Genomic DNA, 21,364 nt, shown 5'->3' with positions numbered 1-21,364 from the left:
CGTTCTGTGCTGCATCGTGGTGGAACCAGTCTGTTGCTGAAGGTGCTCCTCAGGTTGGCCAGTGTGTGATGGAGGGGGTGAGCTGTATTGTCCAGGATGGTCCGCAGTTTGAGGAGCAACCTTCCCCTCCAGGACCACCTCCCGTGAATCCAACTTCACCATCAGGACGGAGCCAGCCTTCCTGACGAGCTCAGCTACATAAATAGCAGGGCACCAAAGGATATTGGAGAACAGAGGGAATTTCAAGTTCCCTTAAAGTGGCAACACAGATAGATAGGGCATTGAAGAAGGCTTATGGCATGCCATCATGATCATCGATCAGCCACGCAAAGTATTGTGTGTAGTCCTGGTCACCACACCACAGGAAGGATGTAGTTACAATGGAGATTGTGCAGAGGATAGGAGGACTTTAGTTGTGGGGAGAGAATGGATTGGCTGGGCTTGCTTTCCTCTAAGTTATCATCATGTTTGGCACAGACATTGTGGGCCGAAGGGCCTGTTCCTGTGCCATACAGCTCTATGTAGTGGGACAGATTCTGAACACACGTACCACCAGATCTAACAGAAGCCTGCGTCATCAGACTGCTGAACTTTCCTCTCATAAGTATGGGTGTAGTCCCGATCTTCCGACCTACTTCACTGAGGACCTTGCACTTTTTGTCTGTAACTGTAACACTCTATTCTGAACACTGGTATATTTCTCCTTGCACTACCATTGATTGTACTCACACGTGGTATGATTTGATTAGATAGCATGCAACTCAGGTTTTTCACTGCATTTTGTTCCGTGTTACTTTAATGAATCGATATTAATGCTCGTGTTTGCCCCTTGATCCTCTCTATTTCGGGAGGGACAGATTTCCCCTCTTGCTGGGGCTGCAGGAAAAGAAGAGATTCTTCCAGGAAGAGGTTGAGACCATTCATCGTCTTGGGCCTGTCCCACCGTCCAAGACCATGGCTGACATCTATTTCCAGACTTCCCCACTCACATTTGCGTTTATCCAGATCATTCTTGGCAGAAATGTGTCACAGAATCTCTTCGTCTCGGCAAGCTAAATGCACTCAGATCCCTCCCTGAAGTTTAACCGTTCTCCTTTCCTTATCTTGTCTCTGTAGGCTGGAGAACAGATGGCGGAGCAGAACGGGATGGAAAGTGGGAGCCACGCGCACACCACTGCAGAAGTGACAGCCCTCCACTCCATAAGAGGCAAGGCTGGAGATATTCCTTCCCTTCCACACCGCTCATCACCTCCAGACGTCTTCATTTATTTGAACGTTCTGGGGCCTAAAATATGTATTTTCACCTCAGCCGTCGCTAGGAGGAGAAACCCATGGACCACACGGCCCAGAATTCCACCAGGCCTTGGCCTTCACCAGCTCAGCTCCAGCTCCAGCTGGCAGCTGACTGACTACTTCCACAGCTGCTGTGAAAACAGAACAGCACAGCACAAGGACGGGCCCCTCGGCCCGCAATGTCCACGCCTAACATAATGCCAAATTAAACCAATCCCCCCCTTCCTGCGCATGCTCCATAACCCTCCGTATCCATGTGCCTTTCTAAATCACTCTTAAAACCCACTATCATTTCTGCCTCCACCACTACCCCCTGCCAGTACGTTCCAGACACCCACCACTCTCTGTGTAAAAAAACGTACTCCGCGCATATCCTTTAAACTACGCCTCTCTGACAAAGCCATGCTCTCGTCTTTGACGTTTCCCCCTCCCACAATGCCCCATGTCCTCGGATCTGGTTGGCGGCTCAGCCTAGAACAAGCCACCGCCGGCAACACGACCAAAGAGGAGCTTGTGTAAATGCACCTTCAGGACGACTCTGAGGTGGAGTAGAAGAGATTCAGGGACAGTTTCTTCCCAGTTGTTATCCTCTCATCAGCTGGAGTGCGGTCCTGACCTCCAACCTACCTCATTGGAGACCTTTGAACTATCTTTAATCAACTTGGCCAGGCTTCAATGTTATATCTTGCACTAGATGTTTTACCCATCATCCTTTATCTGTGTACTGCGGACGGCTTGATCGCATTGTATTCATGTGTAATCTTTTCTTTGACTGGGCAGCACGCAAACAAAAGCTTTTCAGTGTACCTTGGTTGACGTGACAATCATAAACTAAAACTAAGTAGCGGGGAGGTCAGGATCGGAGGTGAGCTGAGATGCGGGGCTGGAGAACCGAGCACAGCCGGTCACATCTCGGCCACCACTCTGCTTTCCTGCATCTTGTAACTGTTTAAGCGCCCTGAATGGGCAACTATAAGCACCTTGGGTAAGCCAGCAAAGAATTTCACTGTAACTTGTCACATGTGACAATAAAGCATTCAGTTCAATTCTTCCCTCAAATCTTTGACTCCCCTAAAGACACAAGGTCTGTCGTGGCTGTGAATATATTTACCTCTCTGGCTCCACACACAGTGGGCGGAGGGTGCCAAAGTTTTACTAAATCTCTCCACTTCCGCGACAATCCTTCCTCATCCCCAACAACTTGACGCCCGGTCACTTTAAAGGAAGGGTCCCGACCCGAAATGTCGCCTGTGTGTTCCGTCCAGGGATGCTGCCTGACCCGCTGAGTTCCTCCAGCGCTGCGTTTTTCAGGGGTTGGGAGGTCGATGAGAGGAGATCTTATCGAAACGTATAAGATTATTAAGGGGTTGGACACGTTAGAGGCAGGAAACATGTTCTCAATGTTGGGGGAGTCCAGAACAAGGGGCCACAGTTTAAGAATAAGGGGTAGGCCATTTAGAACTGAGATGAGGAAAAACTTTTTCAGTCAGAGAGTTGTGAATCTGTGGAATTCTCTGCCTCAGAAGGCAGTGGAGGCCAATTCTCTGAATGCATTCAAGAGAGAGCTAGATAGAGCTCTTAAGGATAGCGGAGTCAGGGGGTGTGGGGAGAAGGCAGGAACGGGGTACTGATTGAGAATGATCAGCCATGACCACATTGAATGGCGGTGCTGGGTCGAAGGGCCGAATGGCCTCCTCCTGCACCTATTGTCTATTGTCTATTGTCTGGTGGGAGTGGCCACTCTGGTGGTGCCTGATGCGGAGTCTCGACCTGAAACGTCGAGCTGAAACGTACCCCTGCTTCCGCAGATGCTGCCTGACCTGACCCACTGACCCCTCCCGGCAGCTCATGCATTGCTCCAGATCCCAACGTCTCCAGGACCTTCACAAGGCGTTCAACCACCATCCAGTGCCCCTGCGTGGACCACACATCTCCTTGTTCCACCACCCACTATAGGTTGGGACTATGTTGCTTAGATTGCATCTCCTCTTTCCATTCGCCATGAGTTCCAGAATCAGGAGTGGCTCATGTCAGACAGAGATGAGGAGGGTTTTTTTCTTTCTGAGGTACATAAATCTCTGGGATTGTGTGCCTGAGAGAGTGGCGGAGGTACAGTCACAGGATATATTCAGGGTGGAGGTTGGAGAACTGCAGGGGGCTTTAGTTGTGGCGACAGAGGACAGAGGCGAGGATCAGCCAGGATCTCAACAATGGAGCAACCTACCTTGGTCCTTTGAAGTGTTTTACTGATGGCGTGATCCTCTCACGAGGGGTGTGTGAACACAGGCTGGGAGTTGAGTGTGGCACTGTTCACGCTGCAACACAGATCAGTGACGTTCCCTTTTCCACAGGGAAGGAGGTGTCAACAGTGGAGCACCAGCCGGCAGCGGTGGGCTTGGCCCACCTGCCCATCACCGCGGTAACCAAGTCCGGGGAGAAGTTCTCAGCAGAGGTGTTGAATGTCGCGTCCCCCCGGTCAGAATCGCTCGGCCAGTCGGCAGTCGGCAAGCCCCAGACAGAGAGCGTCGGACAGACGGCAGGTGAGCAGTGGTGAGCACGGGGGGGGGACGGGGTGGGAGAGGTGCCCCCGACGTGCCAGGGCCTTCCCCCGGTCAACGAGCCGGCATCTCCCGCTGGTGGAGCCGCTGCCTCACCGTGCCACAGGCCCAGGTGCAGCACGCCTGCACTTTGTGTTTTGAACAATATATTCCCACGTGCTGATCAACACGGGGCAAAGAGGTCCTTAGGAGCAAAGAGGTCCTTAGGAGCAAAGAGGTCCTTAGGAGCAAAGAGGTCCTTAGGAGCAAAGAGGTCCTTCTGCAGTTGTACAGTGCCCTAGTGAGACCGCACCTGGAGTACTGTGTGCAGTTTTGGTCTCCAAATTTGAGGAAGGATATTCTTGCTATTGAGGGCGTGCAGCGTAGGTTTACTAGGTTAATTCCCGGAATGGCGGGACTGTCGTATGTTGAAAAACTGGAGCGACTAGGCTTGTATACACTGGAATTTAGAAGGATGAGAGGGGATCTTCCTCTCAGTCAGAGAGTGGTGAAGGTGTGGAATTCTCTGCCTCAGAAGGCAGTGGAGGCCAGTTCGTTGGATGCTTTCAAGAGAGAGCTGGATAGAGCTCTTAAGGATAGCGGAGTGAGGGGGTATGGGGAGAAGGCAGGAACGGGGTACTGATTGAGAGTGATCAGCCATGATCGCATTGAATGGCGGTGCTGGCTCGAAGGGCTGAATGGCCTACTCCTGCACCTATTGTCTATTGTCTATTGTCTATTGAAACGTATAAGATTATTAAGGGGTTGGACACGTTAGAGGCAGGAAACATGTTCCCAATGTTGGGGGAGTCCAGAACCAGGGGCCACAGTTTAAGAATAAGGGGTAGGACATTTAGAACTGAGATGAGGTAAAACTTTTTTAGTCAGAGAGTTGTGAATCTGTGGAATTCTCTGCCTCAGAGGGCAGTGGAGGCCAAGTCTCTGAATACATTCAAGAGAGAGCTAGATAGAGCTCTTAAGGATAGCGGAGTCAGGGGGTATGGGGAGAAGGCAGGAACGGGGTACTGATTGAGAATGATCAGCCACGATCACATTGAATAGCGGTGCTGGCTCGAAGGGCCGAATGGCCTGCTCCTATACCTATTGTCTATTGTCTAACACCCTGGGCCTGAGGCAAGTAGGGATGGACAATCAATGCCAGTGACACCCACGTCCTGTGAACAGACCAGTGAGGTTTGGAGAGGCACCGTGCCATGCCTGTAGAGTTGCTGCTTTACACCCTGGTTCGATCGTGAGTAGGGGTGCGTTTCTGTATGACGTTTGTACACTCTCTCTGTGACCGTGTTTCTTTCCTCCCACGCTCAAAAGACACACAGGTTTGTAGGTTAATTGGCTTCGGTAAAACCTGTAACATTGTCCCTCGTGTGTAGGATAGTGTTAGTGTGTGGGATGATGGTCGGCCAGCATGGGCACGGTGGGCCAAAGGGCCTATCTCCGCGCTGCTTCTCTAAAGTCTAAAGTGAAGTTTAAATGTGCTGAGCTCAGCAGCGTGGGCTACTGTGCAATATTTATAATGTTCACTTTTATGAGCACCGTTTTATTGTTGACACGTATTCCAATAAATAACTTTGGTTTTGCTTGCCATCCAGGCAGACCATACCATACATGGGCACATCACTGAGAAAATAAACTGAGTGCAGAATCTGGTGTTCCAACTGCAGAGAAAGTGCAGATAAGAAAAAAGTGAAGGTTGCAGTGGGATAGATTGGAAGGTTGGGAAATCATCCTTCGCATGTGAGAGGTCCATTCCAAAGTCTGGTGATAGCTGGAAAGAAGCTCCCCTTGAACCTGGTGATATGTGCTTATGTATCTTTTGCTCAATGGCAGGAGGGAGAAGAGTGAATGACTGGGTCCTAGAGCCATAGAGCATGGAATCCGGTCTTTCGGCCCAACTTGCCCACACCGACCAACTACACAAGTCCCATCTGCACTAGTCCTACCTGCCTATGTTTCTCCCATATCCCTCTAAACCTATCCGATCCATGTACCTGTCCAAATGTTCCATAAACATTGTGATAGTCCCCGCCTCAACTACCTCCTATTATGTTGGCTGCGTTCGTGAGGTAGCGCGGAGTGTGGCTGGAGTCAATAAGGGAGGAGGCTGGTTTGCGTGATGGACTGGGCTGCATTCACAATTCTCTGCAATTAGGCGGAGCAGTTGCCAAACCAAGCTGAGTTGCATTGGACAGGTTCTTGTGTAGGAAAGGCTGAGGCATTTGGGCCTAACGCTGGAAAACGTGACCTGCATAGGCATCGAGCCGAGCATAAGTGGTTTGGGCCAAAGGGCCTGTTTCTGTGCTTCTCAATACTATGATTCCCTCTCTGTTCTCGTTTTGCAGATAAGATTGCCAACACCAGTAAGACAGTCTCTTCCAGCAGTCACTCGGTGTCAAGTGACATCCGCTCTCCTTCCAGGTAATGACTCTGTGAAACTTCACATCACTAATGCGTCCTGACTTATTATGAAGCAGTCCATTTGGCCCATCAGGTCAATGCCAGCTCCCAGGAGATCAGTGCCATTAGTCCAACTCTACCACCCAATTCCCAACAGTCCATTCTCTCTCACATACTCATCAACTCCCCTTTGCTTCCTCACAACATGAAAGGATAATCTCAGCCGTCAAGAAACTTACCGGCCCGATTTTGGGACGTGAAATGGAACTGGACACCTCTTAAATCTTTCCCCTCTCATCTTAAGCCTCTGCCCTCTAGTCTTAGAATCTTGTACCCTGGGAAAAAAGACTGCGCGTTCACTTTATCCGTGCCTGTCATGATCTTGTACACCTTGATAAGGTCATCTTGGGAGGGGATGGTGGGCAGGGGAGTCCACATCGTAATGGCCAGAACTTGCACACTCCACAGATGGGTTCTGAGATTAGAATTGGTCACAGGTCCCTGAAGCTGTGAGGCAATAGCACTACCTGCTGTAGCACTACATCACCCAGTTGACACTTATGCCAGTCAGGGTTGCCCAACTGTCTTCTGCCCAGGAGGCATCTACTGTCCACAGGCCATGGATCAGACCGAGCCTGGCAGAATGATAGAGCCATCGAATTGTGCAGCACAGACAGGCCCTTTGGCCTACCTTGTCCTTGCTGACCAACTTGGCATTCTGGGCGAGTCCTGTTTACCTGAACGTGGGCCATTGCCCTCTAAAACCTTCTTGTCCATATATCTGTCTAAATGAATTTAAAAAATCGTAATCTGCAGCTTCCTCTGACAGCTCATCCCAGACTACCCTCTGTGCAAAGGCTCTTAAATCTTTCCCCTCTCATCTTAAGCCTCTGCCCTCTAGTCTTAGAATCTTGTACCCTGGGAAAAAAGACTACGCGTTCACTTTATCCATGCCTGTCATGATCTTGTACACCTTGATAAGGTCACCCCTCAGCCTCCAATGAAAGAAAAAAGTCCCAGCCTCTCCAACCTCCTCCTGTGACTCAAGTCAGCAAGTCCTGGTCACAACCTGGTGAATCTCCTCTGCACCCTTCCGGCCAGGTGCAACACTAGAAGTACATTTGGCAGCCCCACTTGCCTACTCCACCTTTGTCCCTCTCCTCCCTCGGCACCACTTTCCTCCACTAATGTCATCTAGTGAGACCGCACCTGGAGTACTGTGTGCAGTTTTGGTCTCCAAATTTGAGGAAGGATATTCTTGCTATTGAGGGCGTGCAGCGTAGGTTTACTAGGTTAATTCCCGGAATGGCGGGACTGTCATTGAAAGACTGGAGCGACTAGGCTTGTATACACTGGAATGTAGGAGGATGAGAGGGGATCTTATCGAAACGTATAAGATTATTAAGGGGTTGGACACGTTAGAGGCAGGAAACATGTTCCCAATGTTGGGGGAGTCCAGAACAAGGGGCCACAGTTTAGGAATAAGGGGTAGGCCATTTAGAACTGAGATGAGGAAAAACTTTTTCAGTCAGAGAGTTGTGAATCTGTGGAATTCTCTGCCTCAGAAGGCAGTGGAGGCCAATTCTCTGAATGCATTCAAGAGAGAGCTGGATAGAGCTCTTAAGGATAGCGGAGTCAGGGGGTATGGGGAGAAGGCAGGAACGGGGTACTGATTGAGAATGATCAGCCATGATCACATTGAATGGTGGTGCTGGCTCGAAGGGCCAAATGGCCTCCTCCTGCACCTATTGTCTATTGTCTATCTCCGCTGGTTTCCCCAACAACCAAAGACCTTCAGTGAGAACTGATGAATCTGCAAGGATTGGTGAGTAAGTTTGGAGAGGACAGCAAGTTTGCTGCAGTTGGAGGCCGTGAGGAAGGCTGATAAAGGTTACAATGGCACGTAGATCAGCTACAGAAATAGGCGGAGAAATGGCAGATGGAGTTCAATCCAAGCACGTGTGAGGAGCTGCACTTTGGGAGGTCGAATGCAAGGGGGAAATGGAGAGTTAATGGCAGGATCCTGAACAGCGTTAATGTCCAGAGGGATTTTGTGGTCCAAGTCAAGAGTTGTGAATCTGTGGAATTCTCTGTCTCAGAAGGCAGTGGAGGCCAATTCTCTGAATGCATTCAAGAGAGAGCTGGATAGAGCTCTTAAGGATAGCGGAGTCAGGGGGTATGGGGAGAAGGCAGGAACGGGGTACTGATTGAGGATGATCAGCCATGATCACATTGAATGGTGGTGCTGGCTCAAAGGGCCGAATGGCCTCCTCCTGCACCTATTGTCTATTGTTTCCCTGAAAGTAGCAACACAAGCAGATAGAGTGGTTAAGGATGCCTTCATTGGTCAGGGCATTGAGTACAAGAGTCAGGAAGTCAGAATGCAGCTTTGGCGAGGCTGGTTTGGGGCATTGCATGAGGTTCTGGTCTCCGCGTTGCAGGAAGGATATGCAGGCTTTGGAGGGGGTGCAGAAGAGATTTACCAGCATGCTGGCTATTGGCAACAAGAAGTTGGACAAACATGGATGGTCTTCTCTGTCGTGCCAAAGGCGGGGGGAGAGACCTTATAGAAGTACGTAAAATGGTGAGAGGCGTAGGTAGACGAGACCGTCAGAACGTTAGCCCAGGGTGGGAAATGTTACAAACTAGGAGGCATAACTTTGTGAAAAGGGAAACATTTAAAGGAGGTGCAGGGAAAGTTATTTTACAGACAGTGGTGGGTGCCTGGAACACATTGCCTGGGGGCCTGGTGGAGGGTTACAATACTGGCATTTAAGAGCCCACGGATATGCAGGGAATGGATCATGTGCAGGCAGAAGAGATTAGTTCAGCTTGGCATCATGTTCGCCACTGACATTGTGTTCCTGTGTCCTGTGGTTGCTGTTCTGTGTCCTGTGGCTGCCTCCACCCTCTAGAGCGGGATTTAGCACTGCACTTCCAAGTTCTTAACTTCCATGTTGATGTGTTTCACCACAGTGTCCTTGACCTTTACCCCAGTGTGTCCACCAAGTCGCGGTCCCCACCCCCGCCTGCGGCCCGCCAGGGGGGGAAGAGACCCCTGTTGATGCGGTCACAGACGCTGCCCCGGACATCCGGACCCCAGTCCAGGAAGGCGCTCTTCGAGAAGTTCGAACAGGAAGGCAGCAGGTTAGAGAAACACGAGACGGGCAGCGCATACGGGGGGGGGGGTCTGCAGATCCAAACGTCACCAAGGCCCACCCTCTACTTCAGCAGACAGGGGGGCCTGCAGATCCAAGTGTCACCCAGACCCACCCTCTACCTCAGCATACAGGGGGGCCTGCAGATCCAAGTGTCACCCAGGCCCACTCTCTACCTCAGCGCATACAGGGGGGCCTGCAGATCCAAGTGTCACCAAGGCCCACCCTCTACTTCAGCATACAGGGGGGCCTGCAGATCCAAGTGTCACCCAGGCCCACCCTCTACCTCAGAATGCTCATGACAGCCCTGGCAGAGGCACTGGGTGGAATTCAATGTGCTGCCTACAATCCATTTACCACCAGAAGAGTGGTTCCTAGGGAGTTACGCGCAATGGAGGGGGTGTGTGCGTGTGGGTGAGGGAGCGCCGCGCTGTGGGAGGGGCGGGGAGGGAGGTGAGAGAGCCCCGCGCTGTGGGAGGGGCACCGCGCTGTGGGAGGGGCAGGGAGGGAGCGCTGCATTGTGGGAGGGGCGGGGAGGGAGCGCCACGCTGTGGGAGGGGCAGTGAGGGAGCGCCACGCTGTGGGAGGGGGCGGTGAGGGAGCGCCACGCTGTGGGAGGGGGCGGTGAGGGAGCGCCACGCTGTGGGAGGGGGCGGTGAGGGAGCGCCACGCTGTGGGAGGGGCAGTGAGGGAGCGCCACGCTGTGGGAGGGGCGGGAGCGCTGCATTGTGGGAGGGGCGGGGAGGGAGCGCCACGCTGTGGGAGGGGCAGTGAGGGAGCGCCACGCTGTGGGAGGGGGCGGTGAGGAGAGGTGTTAAAGTAGCATTACACTGTCGGTGAGAGAGCAATGGGAACACACTAATGAAGCTGCCATTTGTGGACAAGATCACCTTCTCTTTCAAGGCGATGTACAGATTACTACCACCATCATTCTGAGGAGGGGCAGGAAGGTTTCTCCTGCAAAATGGGATTAGTGTGAAAAGGGTGCCTGCTGGTTGGTGTAGACTCGATGGGCTGAAGGGCCTTTCCTGTGCCGTATGTCTTTATATTAAGGTGTCAGAAGAGAGGAGGAGATGATTCAGTCACTCAAACAATTCAATAAGATCATGGTCAGTCTGTGGTCTTGGTCTCAATTTTACTTTCCTCTTAACCCCTATAGATGGACTTCAAAAACCTTTCTTGTCCAGAGTGGTGGGTGCCTGGAACTCAGGGTTAGGGTTGATGGTGGAGGCAGATACAATATTGACATTCAAGAGGCTTTTAGATCGGCACATGGATGTACAGGGAACGGAGGGTTATGGATCACATGAAGGCTGCGAATAATTTAATTTGGGATCATGTTCGGCACAGTCGCAGTGGGCCGAAGGGCCTGTTCGTGTGCTGTACTGTGCTTTGTCCTGAACCTGAGAGATAACTGGCGCTAAATGGTGAAAGAGCAGGAAATGGGACTCGTTGAGAGTTCCTTTAAAGAGTTAAAAGGGCTTGAGCAAAGCTAGCTCTGGTCACTGGGTGTTTCTAGAGGGATAACTCAGTTAGAAATCCACACACTGCTAGCTGCTCCGTGAATAGTGCCCGACAGAGTTGGCGGTTCAGTTCTCATCGCCTCCCCTCTTTACCCAGGGGCAAAATCGGAGAGTCAAAGGGGAAGCTCCAGAGGTCACAAAGCTTTGCCGTTGCAAGTGCGAGCAGCATCAAACAGATCCTTCTGGAGTGGTGTCGCTCCAAGACAATCGGATACAAGGTAAGCAAAGGGTTAATGCCAACCAACGCGAGGGCGCAGACTGGCAAGGTGAGGGTGGGACCACGGGCACAGACTGGCCAGGTGAGGGTGGGACCATGGGCACAGACTGGCAAGGTGAGGGTGGGACCACGGGCACAGACTGGCACTGGCTGGGACCACGGGCACAGACTGGCACTGGCTGGGACCACGAGCGCAGACTGGCAAGGTGAGGGTGGGACCACGAGCACAGACTGGCAAGGTGAGGGTGGGACCACCGGCACAGACTGGCAAGGTGACACTGGGACCACGGGCACAGACTGGCACTGGCTGGGACCACGGGTCACTGCGCCACCTCTATGTTCTATGTTCTGAGGATCTGAGGATTACATGTTCACCATGAGTCGGTGTGTGGAATGAGTTGACGGGGGAGATGGTGGAGGCAGGTGAAGGAACAACGACAAAGGCAGCTAGACAGATACATGAATGAGTTGGGAACAGAGGGATATGCAGGCAAGTGGGATTAGTACGGATTGGCAACAATGGTCAGAACTGGCGTGGTGGGCTAAAGGGCCTAATTCAGTGCCGTACCACTGTGTGTGATGGGACAGTGTAGAGGGCAGCTTTATTCCCTATCTAATCCATGCTATTCCAGCCCTGGGACTCAGTGACAGGACGGTATGGAGGGAATCTAGCCTGCGTCTGGCCCATGCTACCCCGCTGATGGAAGAATGTAATGAATGTATCCGACCCTTGCTTGGACCGAGTACCTGAAATGGACGCTATCATTTATAACTGAGCCTGGGTAATCAGATAGGGATTGTAAATTTCTCACATTCCCTTGCAGCTGATTGATATCCAGAACTTCTCCTCGAGTTGGAGCAATGGAATGGCCTTCTGCGCTCTCATCCACTCCTTCTTTCCAGAATCGTTCGACTACAATGAGCTGAACCCGAGTAACCGCAAGCACAACTTTGAGCTGGCATTCGGCATGGCTGAGTGAGTACTGGCCCCTGAATAGTCAAGGCTCACCCTCCACCGACCGGCACGGACAGGGGGCCAGGGGGCCAGGGGGCCAGGGGGCCAGGAGGCCAGGGGGCCAGGGGGCCAGGGGGCCAGGGCTGGGGTTGGCAATCAGAACAGTCAGATCCACCATGAGCCAGAGTCTCTAGTAGACTTGTGATGCACGCTGCAGTTAAATATCCCACCAGTCTTCATTGTAGTGGTGCCTTTGGGTCGATTACAAGGTGGCCACACTCAGTGTGGTTAAACAGCTACGATTCATTTCAATGTAGACACCTTCCATTCGACCCAAAGGCACCAGTACAATGAAGACTGGTGAGATATTTAACTGCAGCGTGCATCACAAGAGTACAATGGGTTGGGACTACAATGTGACTGACCTCATGTTCAAACATTGGCTCCTGGGTGTGGTAAGGGCAACAAAAATCCACACGTTTTTCTTTCCCTGCCAACTGTTGCCCAGATTGTAATTCTATTGTGCGCTGGGAATAGGAACAAGGTGCTGTATGTCTGGGTTTAGGTTATTGTAGTTACGTGTCCCGAGATGCAGGGAAAAACTTTGTTTTGCATGCTATCCAGTCAACTTGGATAATAGTACATATAAATACAGTTAGGCCAAACATCAGTGCAATAGGGAGAGTAAAGGGAAAGATACAAGGTGCAGAATGTAGTTCTCAGCATGATCGTGCAACAGTTCCAGAGATAAAATCCAATGGCCACAATGGTAGGGGAGAATCGGACGGTATTTTAGACAATAGACAATAGACAATAGGTGCAGGAGGAGGCCATTCAGCCCTTAGAGCCAGCACCGCCATTCAATGCGATCATGGCTGATCACTCTCAATCAGTACCCCGTTCCTGCCTTCTCCCCATACCCCCTCACTCCGCTATCCTTAAGAGCTCTATCCAGCTCTCTCTTGAAAGCATCCAACGAACTGGCCTCCACTGCCTTCTGAGGCAGAGAATTCCACACCTTCACCACTCTCTGACTGAAAAAGTTCTTCCTCATCTCCGTTCTAAATGGCCTACCCCTTATTCTTAAACTGTGGCCCCTTGTTCTGGACTCCCCCAACATTGGGAACATGTTTCCTGCCTCTAATGTGTCCAATCCCCTAATTATCTTATATGTTTCAATAAGATCCCCCCTCATCCTTCTAAATTCCAGTGTATACAAGCCCAATCGCTCCAGCCTTTCAACATACGACAGTCCCGCCATTCCGGGAATTAACCTAGTGAACCTACGCTGCACGCCCTCCATAGCAAGAATATCCTTCCTCAAATTTGGAGACCAAAACTGCACACAGTACTCCAGGTGCGGTCTCACCAGGGCCCGGTACAACTGTAGAAGGACCTCTTTGCTCCTATACTCAACTCCTCTTGTTACGAAGGCCAACATTCCATTGGCTTTCTTCACTGCCTGCTGTACCTGCATGCTTCCTTTCATTGACTGATGCACTAGGACACCCAGATCTCGTTGAACTCCCCCTCCTCCTCCTAATTTTAGCTTGATAAAATACTAAGACTGTTAGCAAGACTGTTCAAGAAGCTTGCTAACAGGGGGTAGGAAGCTAGTCGTGGCAAGTGCTAACCATTGTTCCTTGACTCAGGAGGTCATAGACTTGAGCTTAAGAAAATAACTGCAGATGCTGGTACAAATCGAAGGTATTTATTCACAAAATGCTGGAGTAACTCAGCAGGTCGGGCAGCATCTCAGAAGAGAAGGAATGGGTGAATGGCTCTGCGATCGCTTCGTCCAACACCTTCGCTCAGTCCGCCTTAACCAACTTGATCTCCCGGTGGCCGAGCACTTCAACTCCCCCTCCCATTCCCAGTCTGACCTTTCTGTCATGGGCCTCCTCCAGTGCCATAGTGAGGCCCACCGCAAATTGGAGGAACAGCACCTCATATTTCGCCTGGGCAGTTTGCTCTGTCCATCTCTTCCCCTCCCCCTTCCCAGATCTCCCTCTATCTTCCCGTCTCCTCCTATATCCTTCCATTGTCCTGCCCCCCTGACATCAGTCTGAAGAAGGGTCTCGACCCGAAACGTCACCCATTCCTTCTCTCCTCAGCCTGACCTGCTGAGTTACTCCAGCATTTTGTGAATAAATAGACTTGAGCTTAGTTCCGTGAGATGAGTCCAACACTCCCAGCTCCAGCAAACATGGGAGAGACCATTACTCAGATGACATTAAACACAGTCCCCTATCCTCCCTCAACCAAACATAACTACAGTTTTGAGGAGAGGAGTGCTTCCACGATTCCCTGGCTTTAAACATCAGCAACCCTGGTCAAACCTGAACATCAAAAGCCATTGGCATCACATTGCTGTCTGGGGTCCCTCCCTTAATAAATCTGACCATGTTTCCAACGACAGAACAATGGCTATGGAGGTACTGCAGTGGGGGTGAAAAGAGGTGCAAGTGGGAGTGAGAGAGCTGTTATGTTTCTGACGTTGCGTGAGAGTGTTATGTTTCTGACGTTGCAGGAAGCTGGCACACTGCGACAGGCTAATCGAAGTGGACGACATGATGGTGATGGGGAACAAGCCCGACCCCATGTGTGTCTTCACCTACGTCCAGTCACTCTTCAACCACCTACGGCGCTTTGAGTGAACCCACCCTCTGGCCTGTCGGACGGGCTGGGGGGGAGATGGCTGGGGAGCCCAGATGACCCCTGCTCTGGCACAGAGGAACAGCGGCGGTGCCAGGGGACGAGAGAACCGATCCCGACCGGCATCTCCTGTAGATGCAGAAGCAGAACCAGCCTCAGCCAATGCCGACCACACTCTGCTCACCAGCCTGAGAATCCCGGCCCATTCGTTGTAGTATCTCACTCCAAAGATTACAATAAAGAGAAATTTTACTTGTATTAACAGGAGAGCTTTTCAATACAAACTCAGCGGTAAATTAAATTTTGGCAGATCGTTAATGAGAATTGAAGTTGCCCCAGGATTTAGTGAGTGTTTCTCACACTCTGGCCTGAGCCTAATGATTCTGCGGGTCTGGCAGCATCTCTGGAGAAAAGGAATAGGTGACGTTTCGGGGCGAGACCCTTCTTCAGACTGAGATTGAGGGGAAAGGGAAATGAGAGATTTTGACGGTGATGTTGAGATATAGAACAAATGAATGAAAGATATGTAAAAAAGTAACGATGATATGGAAACAGGTCATTGTTAGCTGTTTTTTAGGTGAGAATGAGTTACAGACAATGAGTTAACAATGACCTCTTCCTTTATCATCGTTACCATTTCGCACATCTTTCACTCATTTGTTCGAGATCTCTCTACATCACCCTCTATTTCTCTCGTTTCCCTTCCCCCTGACTCTCCAGTCTGAAGAAGGGCCTCGACCCAAAACGTCACCTATTCCTTTTCTCCAGAGATGCTGCCTGACCCGCAGAGTTACTCCAGCTTTTTGTGTCCATCTTCGGTTTAAACCAGCATCTGCAGTTCCTTCCTACACCTAATAATTCTGCGTTCTGCTACTCCGAAGGCCATAATCTAAACCCCCGTTCTACGGGAGCCCTGTACTGTCAGAGATGCCACTTTGCAGGTGAAGCATTAAAGTTCCAGCTGTTGTCAGGCAGATGCAGAAGATGGACAGTTTAAAAACAAAGGTTCTTGCCCAATATTAATTTCCTAGCAAAATTCTAGTTGTTTTAGTGACACAATGCAGAAACAGGCCCTTCGGCCCACCGGGTCCGCGCCGACCAGCGATTCCCGCCCATTAACACTATCCTACACACACTAGGGACAATTTTTGCATGTATCAAGCCAATTTACCTACAAACCTGTACGTCTTTGGAGTGCGGGAGGAAACCGAAGATCTCGGAGAAAACCCAAGCGATCACGGGGTGAACGTACAAACTCCATACAGACAACACCCGTAGTCGGGATCGATCCCGGGTCACCAGCGCTGCAAGGCAGAAACTCTACCACTGCGCCACCATGCTGCCCCTAAATCTTGCTGTGTGAAAACTGTCCGTCTGTTTCCTGCACGTCATTAGCGATGTAACTCTCTACGACCGCAGAAGACGATACAGATATGGAAAGCCTTCCTCTCAGGTTGCTTCTGGACATGCTGACGGAGCTGGCTGGGACATTACATCAGGCAGGCTCAAATGAGGAACAGCTCCTAGTGTGACTGGTCAGACAGAGGCAAGACTGCTGGGTCGTGAAGCACGGGAGACATCTGCAAGAGCTCAGGGGGGAATCTGTAGAGGGGGAGAAAGCTCGCACTTCCTCAGAACTGGCGATGAAGTCACTGAGCTGAAACATCTTTCCCCACAGACGCTGCCTGACCAGCTGAGTTTCCACAATATCCATGTAGCTTGGTTTAATTCATTGTCACGTGTACCGAAGTACAGTGAAAAGGTTTCTTTGTTGTGCCATCCAGCCAGTGGAAGGACCGTTCAAGATTACAATCAAGCCATCCACTGCGTGCAGATACAGAATAAAGGGAATAACGTTTAGTGTAAAATAAAGGCCAATTAAAGATAGTCCAAGGGTCTCCAATGAGGCAGATGGTTGGTCAGAACTGTTCTCCAATTGGTGATGGGACGGTTCAGCGCTCCAGTTTCCACCCACACGCATGAAGAGGGTAGACAGTCAGAACCTTTACCCCCCCCCCCCCCCCCCCCAGGGTGAAGATGTCAAAGACCAGAGGGCTTTAAAGTGAGAGTAGCAAAGTTTAAAGGAGATGTGCTGGGCAAGTCTTTTTTTTACACAGAGGATGGTGGGTGCCTGGTGGTGGTGGTGGTGGTGGAGGCAGATACAATAGAAGCATTTAAGAGGCTATTAGATAGACAGGGAAGAGAGGAGGATGAGATTAGTTTAACGGCACATGTTCGGCACGGACATTGTGGGCCGAAGGGACTGTCCCTTTCTATATTCTACCTTTGTGCTGGGATCTCAACTATTCAGCATATCTACTGAAGAGTGAAGGGCCATGCTTCTACTGTAGCCCGTGACACAATAATGACTAACGGTGTGGATGGAAGCATCATATTACAAATGGCTATGAATAGGCACTGCAACCAGCGGCTGGAGTAAATCAGACACACCGGCACAGATCACCCGTCTTTACTCCCTTGGTTACTGAATGGCAGGAGATATTGATTCTGTAAACATCCCGGATTACATTCCCTGGATCCGTATTATGTTTACGGCTCTTGCCACTAAAGTCTTTTGCGTGCGGCTGAAACACGGTAACCATGGCGACGAGTGGACCACATGGCTTCCTTTGCACAAACTGCAAAGTGGCGGCCATATCAGGGGGTCTTTACTGGTCATCCCTCACCACTGGCACTGGCTTGTCAACGGTGCAAATGTCACATCTACACAGCAGTCAGCACTTCAGCTATTCGCGGAACAGTTTGCAATCCAGGAATTCTGAGTCCAGCTGCTCCTCATCGGACACTCGGTACGACAGAGGTTTGGGAGGAGGAGAGCCAGTCTCCAGCAGGCACAGCACCTTGTTGCAGCGACGGCTCTCCACGTCTCCACCTGGCGGGCATCCTGTGGGGTTGGCGATAGGGTGCTCGTGTTGTGGGGGTCTCCCAGGCGAAGGCGGGCCAGAGGACAACCCAACCCTGGGCCTGACCGTGTTCACTGATCGCCCTCTGTTGATGGGCGGCACAGTGGCGCAGCGGGTAGAGCTGCTGCCTCGCAGCGCTGGAGACCCGAGTTCGATCCTGACCTCGGGTGCTGTCCGTGTGGAGTTTGCACGCTCTCACTGCGATCCCGTGGCTTTCCTCCGGTTTCCCCCCCCCCCCCCCCCCACATCCCAAAGAAGTGTGGGTCTGTATGTGAATTTAGAAGGATGAGAAACGTATAAGATTATTAAGGGGTTGGACACGTTAGAGGCAGGAAACATGTTCCCAATGTTGGGGGGAGTCCAGAACCAGGGGCCACAGTTTAAGAATAAGGGGTAGGCCATTTAGAACTGAGATGAGGAAAAACTTTTCCAGTCAGAGAGTTGTGAATCTGTGGAATTCTCTGCCTCAGAAGGCAGTGGAGGCCAATTCTCTGAATGCATTCAAGAGAGAGCTAGATAGAGCTCTTAAGGATAGCGGAGTCAGGGGGTATGGGGAGAAGGCAGGAACGGGGTACTGATTGAGAATGATCAGCCATGATCACATTGAATGGCGGTGCTGGCTCGAAGGGCCGAATGGCCTCCTCCTGCACCTATTGTCTATAATTGTCTCTTTGTAAATTGCCCCTGGCCTGTAGGGAGTGGATGCGAAACTGCGATCACAGAACTAGTGAGAAGGGGTAGTCGATAGTCGCTGAGGGCTTGGCGGGCTGAAGGGCCTGCTTTCATGCTCTATCTCTAAACTAAAGCCTGGCTGCGATCTGCCACATGCACGGCTGCTGGGTCGGGCTCCAGTGCAGCAGCTGCAACACTGGGTTCCCTGCTTTACAAATGAGCAGCTGATCCAGGGCGTGAAGGAATGCCAGACTCGAACCCATAAACGTAAAATGGGAGCTGATAACCCAGCAAGGGTTCAAGGCCTGGACACCCAGGAAACACATGGAGCAGCCTGGCTCAGAGGAGCTGACTCTGGATCGGAGCACTGCACTCACGGGATGCACTCCAAGAACCACACCGTTAGTCAGGCAGTGGTCCAACCACCCTGTTGTACTTCGTGGTCCGGTATCTGTTCTACCTTTGTTATGACTCTGGACGGACCACAAGTACACGTGTTTAAAAAGGTTAGAATGCTGGAGCTGTTTATTCCACGGCCACCTGGAACCAGAGTGACCACCAAATCACCTCATTCTCTTATATACACGTCACTACACAGGCAAACAAAGTAGTCCTTGTGATACAACAAAGTAGTCCTTGCAATATCACAACACACCCAACACGCGTCTCTAAATAGATCATTATTTACTTCACTGCACTGTTAGTAAAAATAACAATGAATTATGTGGAACATCCAGCAAAGAAACCGGGCGCTCGGCCCACTGTGGCGATGTTTGCAGTGCACGTGTCTCCTTGCACTTCATCCACCCATCTGTCTTTCAGCATCACTTTCTGTCTCCTTTCCCCCCTCGTGTACTTGGCCGCTCTCCATTACTAAACCACCTCTTCACCTCAGCCACTGCCCCATGTCAGCAAGTTTCACCTTTCAACCCTGTTGGGTTGATAGCTTCCATTTGATGTTTATGGCCTGGAGTCTGGGATTCCTTCACCGCCTGGGTCTGCAAGGGATCAGCTGCCTCGCCTCTCAACGTTACAGCTTCCAAAATAATCCCCGGGTGGCCGAGTCCTTCAGGACTTCAAGGACGGTACACAATTGCAATTTATTTCCATCACTGGAGACACAAGTAACTGCAGATGCCAGAATCTTGAGCAAAACACATAGAATTGGAGAAACTCAGTGGGCCAAGCAGCTTCTGTGGAGCCATAGTGTGGAAACAGGCTCTTCGGCCCAACTTGCCCACGCCGACCAACACTAGTCCTACCTGCCCACGTTTGGCCCGTTTCCCTCTAAACCTATCCTATCCATGTACCGTGCCCAAATGTTTCTTAAACGTTACGACTGAAAGGACAGACGACATTTCTTCAAACTGATAGGTGACAATTTGGGTCGGGATCCTTCAGACTGACGGAGGACATTTTGGGTCGGAAGGTCCCGACCGGTTTGCCCATTCTCTCCGGGTGCTGAACCGCCAAGTTCCTCCAGCACTTTGTGCCTTTCCTGCACTGTCACATTAAGAGAAAAGCCAGGACAAGATCAGTGACCTGCTGGTTCCACGTGGAGTCTAAGCTAGACACAAAATGCTGGAGTAACTCAGCGGGTCAGGCAGCATCTCAGGAGAGAAGGAATGGGTGACGTTTTGGGTCGAGACCCTTCTTCAGATTTGGAGTCTACATCTTCCAATCACACAAACTGTGGCTATGGAGCCAAACTTGCTCCTGCATAAAAAGCAGATTCACCGACAATCCAGGACCAAACACGATGCCTTCCAGTCTGAAGGAGAGTCCCGACCCGAAACATCACCTACCCATGCTCCCCAGAAATGCTGCCTGACCCACTGAGTTACTCCAGCACTTCAGGAAATTGGTTGTTGCTGCAGGAAACACCCAGAAAATTACAAGAGGAAAAAGTTTTATTTTTCCTTATAAAATTCTTTAAACAATAGCTTGAGTTGTTTCAGAATACTGGAGAAGGGAGGAGGAGGAAGAATCAAGGGGCAAGAGGTGGGGGAAGAACTAGCCTGCATTCTTGTGATGGATATTTCCAGGTACACAACATATCAGAGTTGGCAGCCCGTGCAATGGGTTCATCACTAGAAATGCTTAAATAATTCAGCAATCAGTTACTGAAATAAAGGCTTTACTGTTACTCAGCCAAACATAAAGCAGGAGGAAGAATTGAACCGACGTAACTAGATCAGTGTGTGCATGAATTTAACAACAATGAAAAGGCCATTGTATCTGCTCTTTCCACAGCAGTCTCTCCCACTCCAACCTTTTGACCGATGCAAAACTACCTCATGATAACACACCACTTTCAGTGCCTTCACTGCAAAACACTCCAACTGAATAGGTTCTGCCTCCAATTTAACTTTTGCCTCTATTTTTCTCATTTGTGGCTCCTTTGAATTTATTGTCTATCTATCAGATCTATTCGAGCCGAGTTCATTGTTGGATATCATAGAACCATAGACATTGCCCGGCGCGGCTCGGCCGCGGGACTGAACAGCGCCCGGTGCGGCTCGGCCGCGGGGCCTTCCATCGCCCGGTGCGGTGCGGCCACGGGACACCATTCTGCTTTAGTTAAACATTTTGTTCAAGATGGCCGCGCCGTTGTGTTTGGCTGCCTGCCACTGTATGTTTCTTTTCTTTTTCCTAATCAGATGTGCAGCACTTTGGTCAACGTGGGTTGTTTTTAAATGTGCTATACAAATAAAATTGACTTGACTTGACTTGACAATAGGTGCAGGAGTAGGCCATTTGTGGTGTTGCAGTGCTAATTGTTTAGGTGCCGGAGCTGTCAATGGTAAGTTCCCCGCTGTTTATTTTGGGTCTTTTTAACAGCGGTGCGGAGCGGCACTCCGGTAGCACTGCACCCCCTGGCCATTCGGCCCTTCGAGCCAGCATCGCCATTCAATGTGATCATGGCTGATCATCCAAAGCCCGTTCCTGCTTTCTCCCCACGTCCCTTGGCTCCGTTAGCCCTAAGAGCTATATGTAACTCTCTCTTGAAACTAT

General features: G+C 50.8%; 1 protein-coding gene across 1 annotated transcript; it reads left to right on the top strand.

Annotated features, from left to right (window-relative positions):
* The first annotated feature begins 1,122 nt into the window (after positions 1–1,122).
* Positions 1,123–14,990, top strand: smtnl (smoothelin, like). The gene is made up of 7 exons (XM_078422354.1): positions 1,123–1,207; positions 3,645–3,833; positions 6,191–6,266; positions 9,222–9,392; positions 11,024–11,144; positions 11,968–12,119; positions 14,629–14,990. Exons 1-7 carry the CDS (start codon positions 1,129–1,131, stop codon positions 14,753–14,755), a joined length of 915 nt encoding a protein of 304 aa, XP_078278480.1. The 5' UTR covers positions 1,123–1,128; the 3' UTR covers positions 14,756–14,990.
* The last annotated feature ends 6,374 nt before the right edge of the window (positions 14,991–21,364 follow it).

This window comes from Rhinoraja longicauda, chromosome 26 (assembly GCF_053455715.1).
Source record: "Rhinoraja longicauda isolate Sanriku21f chromosome 26, sRhiLon1.1, whole genome shotgun sequence".
Classification (NCBI taxonomy): Eukaryota; Metazoa; Chordata; class Chondrichthyes; order Rajiformes; family Arhynchobatidae; genus Rhinoraja; species Rhinoraja longicauda.
This window is presented reverse-complemented; position numbering and strand designations above follow the sequence as displayed.

What these genes read in the sequence shown, in the direction of transcription:
- smtnl (XM_078422354.1), top strand. Translation starts at nt 1,129, where the DNA reads ATGGCGGAGCAGAACGGGATGGAAAGTGGGAGCCACGCGCACACCACT. An exon ending in GAGCGTCGGACAGACGGCAG is followed by an intron (nt 3,834 to 6,190) that starts GTGAGCAGTGGT and finishes CTCGTTTTGCAG; the next exon opens with ATAAGATTGCCAACACCAGT. An exon ending in TTCGAACAGGAAGGCAGCAG is followed by an intron (nt 9,393 to 11,023) that starts GTTAGAGAAACA and finishes CTCTTTACCCAG; the next exon opens with GGGCAAAATCGGAGAGTCAA.